This window comes from Onthophagus taurus, chromosome 6, assembly GCF_036711975.1.
Source record: "Onthophagus taurus isolate NC chromosome 6, IU_Otau_3.0, whole genome shotgun sequence".
Taxonomy (NCBI): domain Eukaryota; kingdom Metazoa; phylum Arthropoda; class Insecta; order Coleoptera; family Scarabaeidae; genus Onthophagus; species Onthophagus taurus.
The window spans coordinates 16,828,359-16,842,796 of record NC_091971.1 but is presented as its reverse complement, the minus strand read 5'-3'; the positions used below and the strand labels follow the sequence as shown (position 1 = coordinate 16,842,796).

The following is a 14,438-nucleotide window of genomic DNA, read 5'->3' as shown; positions in this document are numbered from 1 at the left end:
TTCCTAATATATTCACGCTATTATTGCGCACAATACCCCCTAATTACACACAGAAACAGGTGTTTTCACGTGCTATTTGTTGCTTTGAGGTAAGTAGGTAATTTTTCTAACTCTTAATGAAAATTTATATTGTTTATACTATTTAAAGTTAAGATTAAGGATTATACAGATGTTTCGGTGACTCGGGAACAAAAAAAAAAATTAGTAAAAGTCTTCAAATTTCAAAGATACAGGCCATAAAAGTTAAGAAATTTAGCACATTTTTCCAAATATCTTAAACACTATTTACAGTAAAACGATGAAATTTGGTACTGTATAAATCAATGTGATGTAAAATCGTTAGGCAATTTATCAGTTAGATCGGTCCCTGGGAACACTGCTATACAGGCTGTTCCTAAAGTTTGTTTGCTCAGAACTTTTTTATACTATTATAACCCTACATTTATTTTTGCAGTTTCTAATAGTAAATTTAGTTCAGAAACTTTTATTACTCTTAGATAATATTGATAAAAATCAACGTTTTCGTGTTAAATACAAAAATGTTAGGTTCCGACTTCAATAGTAGCACTAGAAAAAAAGAACTCTAAGTTTTTGAACATTTCCTTTAGTATTTTTTATTACTTGTCTTGTTATTTTATGTACTTTTTTATTATTCCTGTTAGTCTTGTTTGTTTATTTTTTGTTGATTTTAAATTTATTGTTTTTGGATTCTTTTATTAAACCAACTAAAATAAATGTTGTTAAGATTTAGCTAAATCTACACTTGGACATGTTGCATACATAATAGTTATGACTGTTCAGTTCGATTTTCACTTGTTTGGCAATGACAAGTGATAATCGATTATTTATTTATTTATTTTTTTTAGTGTTATTGAATTCGGAGCCTAACATTTTTGCATTTAAAACGAAAACGGTGGTTTTTATCAATATTCTCTAAGAGTGATAAAAGTTTCTAAACTAAATTTACTATCAGAAACTGCAAAAATAAATGTAGGGTTATGATAGAATAAAAAAGTTCTGAGCAAACAATCTTTAGGAACAACCTGTATAGCATTGTTGCCGCGTACCAATGCAACTCAAAAATTGCCTAATGATTTTACGTGGTATTAGTTTACACTGTACCAAATTTCAACACTTTACCATAAATAGTGTTTAAGATATTTAGAAAAATGTGTTAAAATTTCCTTACTTTGATGGCCTGTATCTTTGCAATTTGAGGACTTTTACTAATTTTTTTTACATGAATTGTCATCATTTTCACTCTAGTACATGTGGTTACATTTGTTCCCCGAGTCACCGAAACACCCTGTATTTCTATTTAGGTATAATTTTAAGATGACCACGATGAGCATTGAAATGGGAGAAAAAGAAAATTAAAAGCTGACAAAGAATCATGGATTCGTGAAAAAAAACAAGAAGTTGCGAGAACAAGGTGAAAAGCATTTAGGATTCTCCAAAAAGGAAAACGAACAAATGAAAAAAGGGACGCCTCGAATGGAAAGGAAGTTAAAACCAGCATGCAAATCAAAATTTTGTAAGAAGTCTAAGACGAAGAAGTGCTCGGATATAACAGACAACCAAAGAGAGGGCTTATTTGAGTATTTTTGGAAGGAGATGTCATGGGATCAAAGAAAAGTATACATATCTACACACGTTGAGAAGATATCAGTAAAAAGAAAGACGACTGCTGATGGTCATGAATCCATCGCAGGGAACATTTTTGTATTATCTGAATACCAATAACAGAAGGCAGCAAGTTTGCCGTACCATGTTTTTAAATACTTTTAATTTAGGATAGAAGACAGTGCAAGAATGAGTAAACAACAAAAGTTAACAGTTAGATAAGCTGTAAAAAATTGCATAGCCTCAAATGCTGAAAATATAGACAAGTTTTTTGACGAACGGCCCAAACTACCATCACACTATGCCACGAAAAGTTCCTCAAAACTGTGTTTGGAACCAATTTATAAAACTTTGGTTGAAGTTTACAAGAGATATAGAACTTATTGTGAAGATACCAATTCCATACAACACTGGAAATCTTTCTGAAGCTGAATACATTGAAATAGAAAAGACTGAGCACGTAAAGAAAAAGAACTTGACAAAAACATTGCTATGAAAGGTGTTATGTATCGCTTTGTGTGATCTACAGGCTGTAAAATTAGCCCGGTATTTAGAAGCTGGTGCTTTTTATTAGAAAACAAAACTATGTACTCACAATTATACAGTTTATGACCTAAAACCCATAACGTTACCTGTTATTGGTTTTCAGAAGATCAAAACAATGAGCTAAAACCTTCAACTTTTGTTTCTGTCTACTTGATTATCTGGAGAAAAAATGTATTCCAACACAATGTATCAATTATAATTACTCGGATGGATCGCTAATGCACTTCTTAACTGTTCTATGAAGCACCAAGTGACCATTTTTCAAAAGTGGACACACCTTTATGGAGTGCGGCTATAGAACGAAAATGAAAAAATCGTGAAATACCCAGCGACTACCTTTCTGTAACCAGAGAAGCACGCCAAACTCCTAAACCTTATGAAGCCGTGGATTTACCATACAGCTTCTTCGCATATTGCAGGCTCCGAGTTGATATGCTTGTTCAACATGCTTGTTGTATAGAGCGGAAAATTTGTTATGGATTTTATATGGTCTCGGAGTTTTGTCAGTATCATATAAGAAAGTTATGACGCCGTAAACGTGTACATGCGGTTTGTGCAGTTTGGACATTTCAATCGGTAATTATACGTGGTTTTTACAGTTTTTGGGGGGAAATGCTTGTGCAACCATGCGATCTACTAAAGTTATATACCAAAGCATAGAGCGCAAAATTTTCTACAGATTCTATATGGAACTTTGTCTGTATCATATAAGAAAGTTATGAAGAATCGGTAATTATACGTGGTTTTTACAGGTTTTGGTGGGAAAATGCTTGTGCAACCATGCGGTCTATACTGAAGTTGTATAAAACTGTATAGAATAGAAAATTTTGTATATATTCTATATGGTCACGGAGTTTTGTCCGTATCATATAAAAAAGTTATGTCGCCATAAACATTTACATAAGGTAATTATACGCGCTGTTTGCAATTATTGAGGGGAAAATGCACATGCAACCATACGATCTACTAAAGTTATATATCACCGCATAGAGCGGAAAATTTCCTATACGTTCTATATGGTCTCGGAGTTTTGTCCGTATCATATAAGAAAGTTATGATGCCATAGACATTTCAATCGGTAATTATACGTGGTTTTTACAGTTTTTGGAGGGAAAATGCTTGTGCAACCATGAAAAATTTCCTATGGAGTCTATATGGCCACGGAGTTTTGTCCGTATCATATAAGAAAGTTATGACGCCGTAAACGTGTACATACGGTTTGTGCAGTTTTTGAGGGGAATATGTTTGTGCAACTTTGTGATCAATTAAAGTTATATATTACTGTATAGACCGGGAATTTTGCTATAGATTCTATATGGTCTCAAAGATTTGGCTGTATCATATAAGAAAGTTATGACGTCGTAAACGTTTATATGCGACAATTATACGTAGTTTATGCAGTTTTTGGGGGGAAATGCTTGTGCAACCATGCTATCTACTATTGTTATATCCCACCGTATGGAGAAGAAATTTTTTTATTGATTTTATATGATCTTGGAGTTTTGTGTGTATCGTATAAGAATGTTTTGACATCCTAAACATTTAAATACAGCAATTATTCCCGATTTTCTTATATTTTAGGGGGGAAATTACTGGTGCAATTAACTAATCAATTAATATCATATCCTGTCGTATAGAACAGAAAATTTCTCATCGATTCTATATGGTATTACAGTTTTATCAGTATCATATAAGAAAGTTATGACGTAAACACTTAAATACAGTTTCTATGTGTTGGATATTGACCAGGCAAATCCCAGATTTAGATAGCTCAAAGGGTCTTTCGAGTGGTGTACTTAGTATTCCGCTATCTCTAAAGACAACGAAGATATCGGCTTATAAAGTAAGTGAAAAAACAAGGATAAAAGTTTGCTGCTGTCGTCACACAAGTGCAAATTGCTACCTATTTTTATGATTGATTATAATCAATCTTTGGATGATTCACAAAAACATTACTTTTATTTGTTAATAACATAAAGGTACACATATATACAATTATTTTTTTTTATAAATAATTTCACCGTCGGCATTAAAAGAAAGGAATCGGTGATGGTTATAGCTTATTACGAATGTAAATCTCGTTTGAAAAAAAAAGTATGCGGCGGTAAGTGGACCAAGGAATGCGTGCAAAGACACGCCTTGTTTAAGTATACAAGTGGATTCAAGTTCTTGTAACACCGCGTAATAAGAAATCTCAAAAAATAAGATTCAAATTTTTTTAAAATACAAAAGTTAACTTGGTTAATTCAATTTCCAACATTTTTTATTGATTCCTAGAATAGTTTCACCTTGACTCGAATATCCATTCTCCATGTAACATGTAACACACGGTCGACACGAGATCAAGTTCAGTCAGTCACACTTGCTCAACTCTATCATTAGATCGATTTTCTGGTTTCGTTCATTCGGTAATGACACCAAATCGGTATTGAATCTCCATTAAGAACAAAAGAATAATTATCCGATATTATCTGATACATTGTGTCCTTAAAACATGTCGATTTCGTTTCAGATTATCGCCAGGGTTCCCCGACCCCAGAACAAACCTCTTACATCAAAAACTTCAAATGTTAAATTGTTGTATTGAAAGGAAATCAGCCCGAGAATCGGAAGCGAGTAAATTATTTGAATCTGCCAGGGAGGAAGCTTCTTCATCGACGGATGATGAAGAATTTTTCGAGTGTAATATTGATGATGAACCTGTAAAAAAGAAGCACAGTTATTCTTCTTGGAATCAGCCAGTTGGTCGTCTGGGAAAATTTGAAGATCTTAAATTGATTAAAACCGGGGAACCTTTGTACATCCCAATTACTCAGGAACCGGTTCCAAAAACGGAAGATCAACTTGAAGAAGACACAGATGTTTTGTTAAAACTTGGTTCGGATGCCCAAGGATCCGAATTAAGAGCAAAATTAATGAGCGCCTCTTTATTAAGCGACATGGAATCATTTAAAGCGGCTAATCCAAATTCGATCTTAGAAGATTTTATTCGATGGTACTCACCAAGGGATTGGATCGAAGAAGACGGTTTAGATGAATGGGGCCAGAAAAAAGGACATTTAAGTTCAAGAATGCTAATTTCGGATAATACTTGGGTGGAAATTTGGAACAATTCCAAACCGGTTCCGGCTCATAGACAAAAACGTTTATTCGACGACACCAGAGAAGCCGAAAAGGTACTTCACTTCTTACATTCTCGAAACGTATCTCAAATAATCGACCTTCTTCTTCCGGTTCTTTCTCACACCGCCATCTACCGATTAACAGAAGAATACCAACAAATCCACCTGCAGGATTCTACCGGCGAACTCAAACAAGTTATAAAAACGGGCGAACGACTTTCACGCGACGGAAAAGTTTCGAAACGACGATGCGAAGTTCTCATTCAAGAGATGGCGGCGTTAGAGCTTAGCGTTTCACAGATAAACTCGTTGCTTTACAAATTCAATCCATCCGGAGGCGAGGATAATGATTTAAGGGGGCTAGCCGAAAATTTAATTAAAGGAAGGGAAGTCGAGATTGCGGACAGAGAAAGTTCGAGAATTGGAAAGAACATGTTGGGGATGTTCTCGGATGCCCAGAAGGTTGTTAATATGATCGTAGCGGATCATGAGGGCGAAACGAGGTCACATTCGACCAATTCTCCTTTTCCTCAGCCCTTTGAAAGGGAATTTGTGTTGAGGGTCGTCGCGCAAAGACCGGCGGTGTATTCTAACAAAAGTCCTCAATTCTTAAGGGCGATCCTCTCCAGAAACGAGTTCAGGTTAGCTGGAGCTTTTTCTGAAGATATTGTATTTTTTTAATTTTTTTTTTAATCTATCGTGTTATAATAATAAAAGAAATACGGTAAAAATCTTGATATAACGGATTAATATAGGAAAGGGAGTGTGGGTTATAATCCAAATCTTTCTAGTTCTAGGTTTAGTGTTAGTTCAAAGAAAAATGTGCAATAAACTAATATTGAATAAAACTAGAACTAACACTAGAAGTAACTCTAAGTCTAGTGTTAGTTCCACTTTTAGTTCAATAAAAATATTCTACAATCTTACGCTGAAAAATCATTAAAACTAGAACTAACACTAGACCTAGAACTAGAAAGTTTCGGGTTTAGCCGCGCGTCTCTTAAGACGGCTAAACCTGAATGTTTCTAGTTCTAGGTCTAGTGTTACGTCTACTTAGTGATGGGAATTTACCCAGTATTTATATTTGTGGTATTTACCCTGGGTATTTATCAGATATATACCTAAAATGGGTAAATAAAATCGGGTGTTTATTCGAAAGTCATAATTTCGAGTTTTTGTTGCTTAAGCAAGTAAAGATAATAAAAAAATAATAACTTAACAAAATAAAACACTGAAAACGTGGACATCTATAACATCTAGGTATTGATCTTTATTTTAATATTCACAAAATTTACAGATCTTCTCATTCAGAATGAGATTCTGAATCAGAGTCACAAATCTCCAAAAATTTTGTTGTTTCATTTCCAATTGTACGTAATATGTGTTAGCTTTCCTGCTCTTTCACTTTCAAGACGATGCGTCTCTTGCTATGTATCCAGCTAAAAGTACTGAACGATCTTTCAGTTGCAAAATACGAACAGCAATTTTGCTTAATGTAGTACTGCTGCAGAGTCCTTTCCACAACAATAATTCCTCATCGATACCAAGATTGTATTTTCCCGTACAAAAGCTCTACTCCACAAACCTTCATTAGACTTATACTTTGAAAATCAGCCATAACGTCTAGTTTCATTTGCTTGGCTACAGTGTATATAAATTCCATAGCGTTAATTTCTTCTTCGTGAGAGAGATTGCAACATTTTGAGGTTGGATCTAACATTGTAGCAGCCAAGTGTATAGGGCCCGTAGCAAACTTTTTACGAACTTTAATTTTTTTAATCAAGTTCGAACATTCTTCATCATCACTTAAAAAATTATTGAAGACACCAGACTCAATTTCTTTAAGAGCACTATCAACCTTATGAATTAAAGGCAAATTTCCTTCAAGAACTGTAATCCAAGACAAAATTGGATTTGAAATGTCACGTAAGTTTATGCCAAAAATGATCGTCGTACAACAAAAGAGATTTTATTTTCTTAGTTAGAGTGATAGCTGTTTCGTGTACAGTTAACGTTTGTAAACCAACTTTTTTTTCTAAGGAGACTTTTAATGCTGAATAAATAGCTACCCCGACCAGTCTTACAAGGTAATTTAAGGCTTATGTTGCAATTCCTGCTGCTATTTATTTCGGATAGTAAAGCAGACAAAACATGAACATAATACACTGTATGATTGAGGGAGAACTTAAAATATCATTGCATAAAAGATGCAGTGTGTGTGCCAAACATCTTAAAGGTACCAAGTGAGGATATATTTCATTAAGTAGCCTACACGCTTTTGTCATATTGGCCGCGTTATTACCAATCACTACAAAAAATTTGTGGGCTGGTTCATATTCATGAGAACGGCTCAGGTTTTGTAATAACGAAATTGATAACACCTTCATTACGCATATTGCTCCAGCCATCACACTGTAAATGCAAATTTTGAGCTTCTTCTAACAGCATGCTAATCTTCTTCTTCATATCGTTGTATTCTCTGTCCAGAAAAGTGGTTGAAATTTGCTTTCTGTTTAGTAATAGAGAGGTAGGTCGCAGTTGTTTAAAAAAATTCGTTCCACAAAGGGTGTCTGACTATTGACAAGGGAGAACCACTCACATATATGGCCTTTTGTACTTACTATATCTTTTTTGTTTAATTCTCTATCAAGGTATGAATCCAAAACTGCCTGCGTTTCTCGCGCACTTCTTTTTTGAAATAAAGTAGAGGAAGTTTGACTTTGAATGTTGGGCGTGTTCAACAATCACAGTATCATTATCAGTACTATTATCATTGTCTGTAATTGATTTCCAGTGCTTTTTGGAAGTTTTGATTTAATTTTATTTTTTACCATAGCAGGAAATTTAAAACATTTGTTAAATATATGGTTTGTTGGTTTATTGACATAGCCAAAGTACTTTTTTCCGCAATATTTGCAAGTTACTTGATTGCCAAGCTCATTATCAAACAGGTCCCAAACCCGAATTATATAGGATTATAGATTTAGGGGAATAACCGAATTAAGAGCCGATGCAACCGCATGCATTCGAACAGCGCGACATGACATGGACACGAAGGGGCTTCCCCGAGTGCTTATTCTGAATTTGACCGAGAAAATAAATACTCAATTTGCAACTGGGTATTTTAAGTTTGGGCAAATACCCTACCAAATATTTACCTTCCAGGAGAGTAAATACATTTGCCCATCACTAATTATACTGTTAATATTATAATGTTTCTAGTTCTAGGTCTAGTTTTAGTTCAATGAAAAATATAAAATAATCTAATGCTGAATAACAACTCAAACTAGAATTAACAGTAGCATTAGAACTAACACTTCTAGTGTTAGTACAATAAGTATATACAACAATCTAACACTGAATAACAACTAACACTAGCATTAGATGTAACACTAGACCTAAAACTAGAAACATTCAGGTTTAGCCGTCTTAAAAGACGTGCGGCTAAAATTGTGCGGCTCGAATTGTCTAAAATTTACAGTCGCAGGCGCTTGTAACTGTCGTCCACTCAAATGATTTATATCTCAAGGAAGTTCGTCATCATCACTATCTTCCTCAGAGTCTCTTTCATCATTAGGTGGAGTAATATAAATGTCTGCTTCCCAAAACTCATAACTTTCCACCAAATCAATAAGCTCTTTGGTAGAATAGTACCTAAAGAAAGAGTGCACCCAATCACTCCCAGTGTTTTAAAATTGGAACATTCCAAAATAAAGGTAAATTACCATAATAAATGCATGCAAATTTGGCAACATCATTTATAGCAAACATTCAACAGACAATATAGTATGTTTTAGTACAAAAACAATTTGAAATTATTTAAAGAAAATTATAAAAAAATACTTACTTCTTTGTAGCCATTTTTGCACTATAAACACCAGCACGGTAAACTCTGTGAGATTTGCAAACGGGTGAATTCTAACAATGTAGTACACTTCCCAATAACGTATGAGACTATGACGGACAAGATGAGACCTGCAGAATGCAAAAAACCGCGAAAATGCGGAAGTGGTGGGGTAAAACTGTTACTGTTCCAATATTGGAACACTGGGCAAAAACGGGTTAAAACTAACACTAGTCCTAGAATTGGAAACATTCACGTTTAGCTCTCTTAAGAGACACACGGCTAAACCCGAATGTTTCTAGTTCTAGATCTAGTATTAGTTCTACTGTTAGTACAATAAGTATATACAACTAGCACTGAATAACAATTAACACTAGCATTAGAACTAACACTAGACCTAGAACTAGAAACATTCGGGTTTAGCCGCACGTCTCTTAAGACGGCTAAACCAGAATGTTTCTAGTTTTAGGTCTAGTGTTAGTTTTAGTTTTAGTTCAATGAAAAATATACAATAATCTAATGCTGAATAACAACTCAAACTAGAATTAACAGCAGTATTAAAACTAATACTAGTCCTAGAACTAGAAACATTCAGGTTTAACCGTCTTAAGAGACGCACTGAATAACAACTAACACTAGCATTAGAACTAACACTAGACCTAGAACTAGAAACATTCGGGTTTAGCCGCACGTCTCTTAAGACGGCTAAACCAGAATGTTTCTAGTTTTAGGTCTAGTGTTAGCTCTAGTTTTAGTTCAATGAAAAATATACAATAACCTAATGCTGAATAACAACTCAAACTAGAATTAACAGCAGCATTAGAACTAACACTAGACCTAAAACTAGAAACATTCAGGTTTAGCCGTTTTAAGAGACGTGCGGCTAAACCCGAATGTTTCTAATTCTAGGTCTAGTTTTAGTTCAATGAAAAATATACAATAACCTAATGCTGAATAACAACTCAAATTAGAATTAACAGCAGCATTAGAACTAACACTAGACCTAAAACTAGAAACATTCAGGTTTAGCCGTCTTAAGAGACGTGCGGCTAAACCCGAATGTTTCTAGTTCTAGGTCTAGTGTTAGTTCTAGTTTTAGTTCAATGAAAAATATACAATAATCTACTGCTGAATAACAACTCAAACTAGAATTAACAGCAGCATTAAAACTAAAACTAGTCCTAGAACTAGAAACATATAGGTTTAGCCGTCTTAAGAGACACGCGGCTAAACCCGAATGTTTCTAGTTCTAGGTCTAGTGTTAGTTCTAGTTTTAGTTCAATAATTATTTTAGTTATATCCGTTCTAACGAGATACGTTATATCGAGTTTTTACTATAGAATTGTATTTTATTTTAACAAAATAAACTTAGTTTTAATTTAAACATCTGACTTATTTTTGTACCGATTTTATTTGTTTTTATTTTTGGTTCGTTTACTTTATGGAACTTGTTCAGTGGTAATCTAACAATTCAAACTTCCAGGAATACAGCTGTGTTTTGCTTATTCATTTCATTAAACCGAGTGAATTGTTTCGCCTTGGTATGTTAAATATTTGAAAATACCATTCCGGATCTAATTTTCTCTGCGAAAATTTTGCGGTTAAAGTGCATACTTCGCGAATTTAAGAATTATAAAAAAGATATTTAAACATTTTCGCCGGAGGATTATTGAGTTTCGAAAGTCTTTCTTCAATCATAAAATAATTAATGCTGGAAAATTGCGATTCGTTTTTAAGTGGATTTACGGCTTCAAGTTTTATTTCAGATCGTCTTATTATCCAGGCAATTAAAATTTAACCCGAATAGAATTCGAAAAGTTAATTTAAACTTTCATGATTGAAAGTAATTGTGTTAAGTTTTATATTGTTTTTATGTAGTTTTAAAAAAAAGTGTACGCAACAGGGAAAGTTTCAGGTGGTCCTATGCCCCCGATTTTCAATCGGGGACCACGTGAAACTAATTGATGTTTCGTGGAGTTTCGGGGGTTGCCATGGAGAAACAGGTCGATCTACTGGAGGCCACTGCGCCGTTCCTGCGAGGGCTGGTCGCTTTCCCAGATGATCCTGTCATCGTTCCCGATGCATCAGTTTGCCAGGCGCCGCCACCAAAGACGCATCACTCTCTTTCCTCTGCAACTTTATCTCAAAATATCTTATTTGACACGAACGTCAACTGACGCGCGATCTTTATCTCATTCTATTAAAAAAATCTAATTCACTTCACATAAACGATCCTCAACAAATTGTTTCAGTGACGATGGTGATCAGTGATTGACGATGATGTCTTGTGACATAAATTATTTCGAAAATTCGAAAGATGTAAGTATATTTTTTATTAATTTTAGACTTAAAAATTGAGAACAGAACCAATTTGTTTCTATAAATTGCAAATCCAAACTAGTGTGTTAACAAATGGCAGTGGTCCAACAACAAGGTAATGAAGTCAATCATTCTGCGGTCACTTCATTTGAAATCTCAAATAGCTGACCGCGCGTTTGTTCACGTTATGCACTGTCAACATCAACCACAGCAGGCAGCAATTCTTGAATAATGTCACTAATGGAAAGTCGGTAATTACATGACTGTCAAATAGCTCCTATTTGCGCTTTAATGGTGTGGTTTGTTATTGAATCGTAACGTTAGCACATTTAAATAAATTGATGCTCACACTAAGTATGTTAATTTTATATAATTAACAAATTTATTTACTAAATAACAACATACAAGCTATACATATTTAAGCCCCCTCTAAGTAATAAATCATGGAGAATCCTTATTCCATTTTAATTGGCTTTAAATTTAGCTCCTTACCACCAAATCAAACTCATCGATTCTCAATTCAAATAGAAGTGCAAGTTAATCCATGACAATTACTTGAGATTTGTGTTAAGTGCAGTTAACGGTTGATTGAGTTAATGGGAGAGTGTATTGTTAATGAGTGCTCTACTCAATCTCAATGCTGATAATTTTGTTATCCCGGGCTGCTTTAGACCCTTTAGGGTACAATTTCCGGGTCTATATCTCATTGAGTTAATCAACAAATTATACAATTGATTCAAATTATATTCGGCCGAATAATTAAACCAATATTTACGATAGTGAGTCGCGCCACTTTGATCATTAATAATATTTACGCGAAGCGCTAACGTTATTACAAGCCCGTTTACTCTTACGCCTCCGCGTTTGGCCAGCTTTCGGAATTACGTTAACACAAACATCCACTTTCGAGTAATTACTTCCGAACAATCTGCACTATGAGTGTATAAAAAGAAAACAAAGAAAATAAAACAGGGCTGGGATGGATGGGTAACGCGAGGTTTACCCGAAATTGTTTGGATTGGACATATTTTGCGCGTTCTATTTTTAGTCCGATTCGGTGGGGCATCCTCGAGATTTGGGAAACACCGTCATATAGCATATTAATGGTTTTCATTTCAGTATTGTGAGTTAAACGAAACGTTATTGATGGTAAGTAAAAAAAAAGTGATGATGTGACGTTATATTGTTTTTAAGAAAAGTGTATAATAAGATCGTTTGACAGCATAGAAACTATAAACAAGGATAAATACCTAAACGCGAGCATCTGAGACGAAGCACGGCGGTAACTTCTTGACACATATCCACAGTCAAGACCGTCTCGGCTATCGAGTTATTGTTCGCTTGGAACGCGCCCTCGAGGAACAATCCCGAGGGATTCCGCACCGAAGCTCGACAGAAACACGCCGTTGTTTGATGTAATTAGCGTCAAGCTTCGGTTACAGATCTACGTGATTTTTCAATATGAAATTATAATTACATTTTCATTGAAACTAAAATTTACAATTTTATTGCAAATAAGTACCGTAAAACCTTGATATAACAGAGACCATTAAAATATTTTCTTGCTGGCCTAAGAAAAAACTTATCATTTTCAAATCAAAAGATTATGTCATTATTTTCTTCCCACAAACATTACCGACTTTACTCTTCCGATTTGAAAAATGTTCTATGATTCCTAAGGTTTATCTAATTCTTAAGAAATTCTAGAATGAAATGAAGAGTTTCTACAACAAACATCCACAGATTATCCTGGATTTATAAGGATTCCTGCAATTTGTTTCTGATAGCTGTAGCTTTTCAAAGGTTTGCAATGTAATCCTTAATATAATTAAGTATTAATAGAATTTGGTTTATTTTTTTCCATCTATCTAGAATATTTCCAGTAACTTTAGAAGCACTTCCTGAGAATTTGTTATAGTATTCACGCATTTTCAGAATTGTTCAAAGATTTTAAAATGATTCCAAGCATTGCTTTAGTTCGAAGAGTTTCCATGTAATATTAGAAGGTGTCCAGAAGATTTCCTTCCAAGTGGTTAACGTATCTGAAAGATTTTCAAGGAGATTCTCGTAAAATTTTCAAATGTATTCAACACAGATATTTTAAGCTTTTTAAGGAGTTGAAAGGTCGCAACGTTTTTTCTAGAAGTTTTAAGAATTGGTAAGGAATTTACAAGCATTTCCAAGGATTCTTGGGATGGAATGTCAAGATTTGCGGAGTGTTGTCAAGAATTCCTAGTATTCTTCTTATTGGTCTTCAAGTACCTTCTGCGTCTAATAATAAATAAATAGGATTCCAAGTCATCCCTAAGGATTTTTAATTGATCCGCATTTATAAGGAGTCTTGCTATGAAATATCGAGATTTGCGCAGTGTTTTCAAGAATTTCTGGAATTCTTCTTGTTGGTCTCCAAGTATCTTCTAATGATTTGAAAAATTTGTCCAATCCAACCGAATCCAATCATCCGAGTGTTTTGAAGAGTTTCTAGGACAAATCCAAATAGGATTCCAAGCCATTCCTAAGAATTTTCAGTATTACCAAAGGTTGTTGGGTATTTCTTAGGGTTAGAATCTGAAATATATGCCAGAATATTTCAAATTCATCCGCAGTTATAAGGAGTCTTGGCATGGAATATCACGATTTTCAGAGTGTTATCAAGAATTCCTGGAATGCTTCTTGTTGGTCTTCAAGTATCTTCTAATGATTTGTATAAAATTTCCGACCCAACTCCACCCAATCACCCTAGTATTTTGAAGAACTTCTAGAACATATCCAAATAGGATTCAAAGTCATTCCTAAGGATTTTTACCATTACCAAAGGTTGTCGGGAATTTCTTAGGGTTGTTTGAGTTGGAATCTAAAATATGTGCCCGAATATTTCAAATTCATCCGCAGTTATAAGGAGTCTAGGGATGGAACATCACGATTTTCGGAGTGTTTTCAAGAATTCCTGGAATGCTTCTTGTTGGTCTCCAAGTATCTTACAT

The 14,438-nt window shown here is 34.4% G+C and overlaps 2 protein-coding genes across 6 annotated transcripts in view; both read left to right on the top strand.

Annotated features, from left to right (window-relative positions):
- LOC111414031 (RAB3 GTPase activating protein subunit 1) overlaps positions 1–10,519 on the top strand; it is a 41,540-nt gene extending 31,021 nt beyond the window's left edge. The window contains exon 2 of the mRNA XM_023045182.2: positions 4,682–10,519. Within this exon, the coding sequence (XP_022900950.2) occupies positions 4,682–5,972 (1,291 nt within the window). The 3' untranslated portion in view covers positions 5,973–10,519. The remainder of the gene's footprint in view (positions 1–4,681) is intronic.
- Positions 1–14,438, top strand: part of LOC111414051 (G-protein coupled receptor 158 smog) — a 97,061-nt gene that overhangs the window by 29,569 nt on the left and 53,054 nt on the right. For 4 of the 5 annotated variants that reach the window (XM_023045215.2, XM_023045214.2, XM_023045213.2 and 1 more), the window contains exon 1: positions 11,226–11,454. The exons of the other annotated variant lie outside the window; for it this stretch is intronic. The gene's annotated coding sequence lies outside the window, so the exon portion shown is untranslated. Of the gene's footprint in view, positions 1–11,225; positions 11,455–14,438 lie in introns of those variants that run through there. 5 annotated transcript variants of the gene reach the window in all.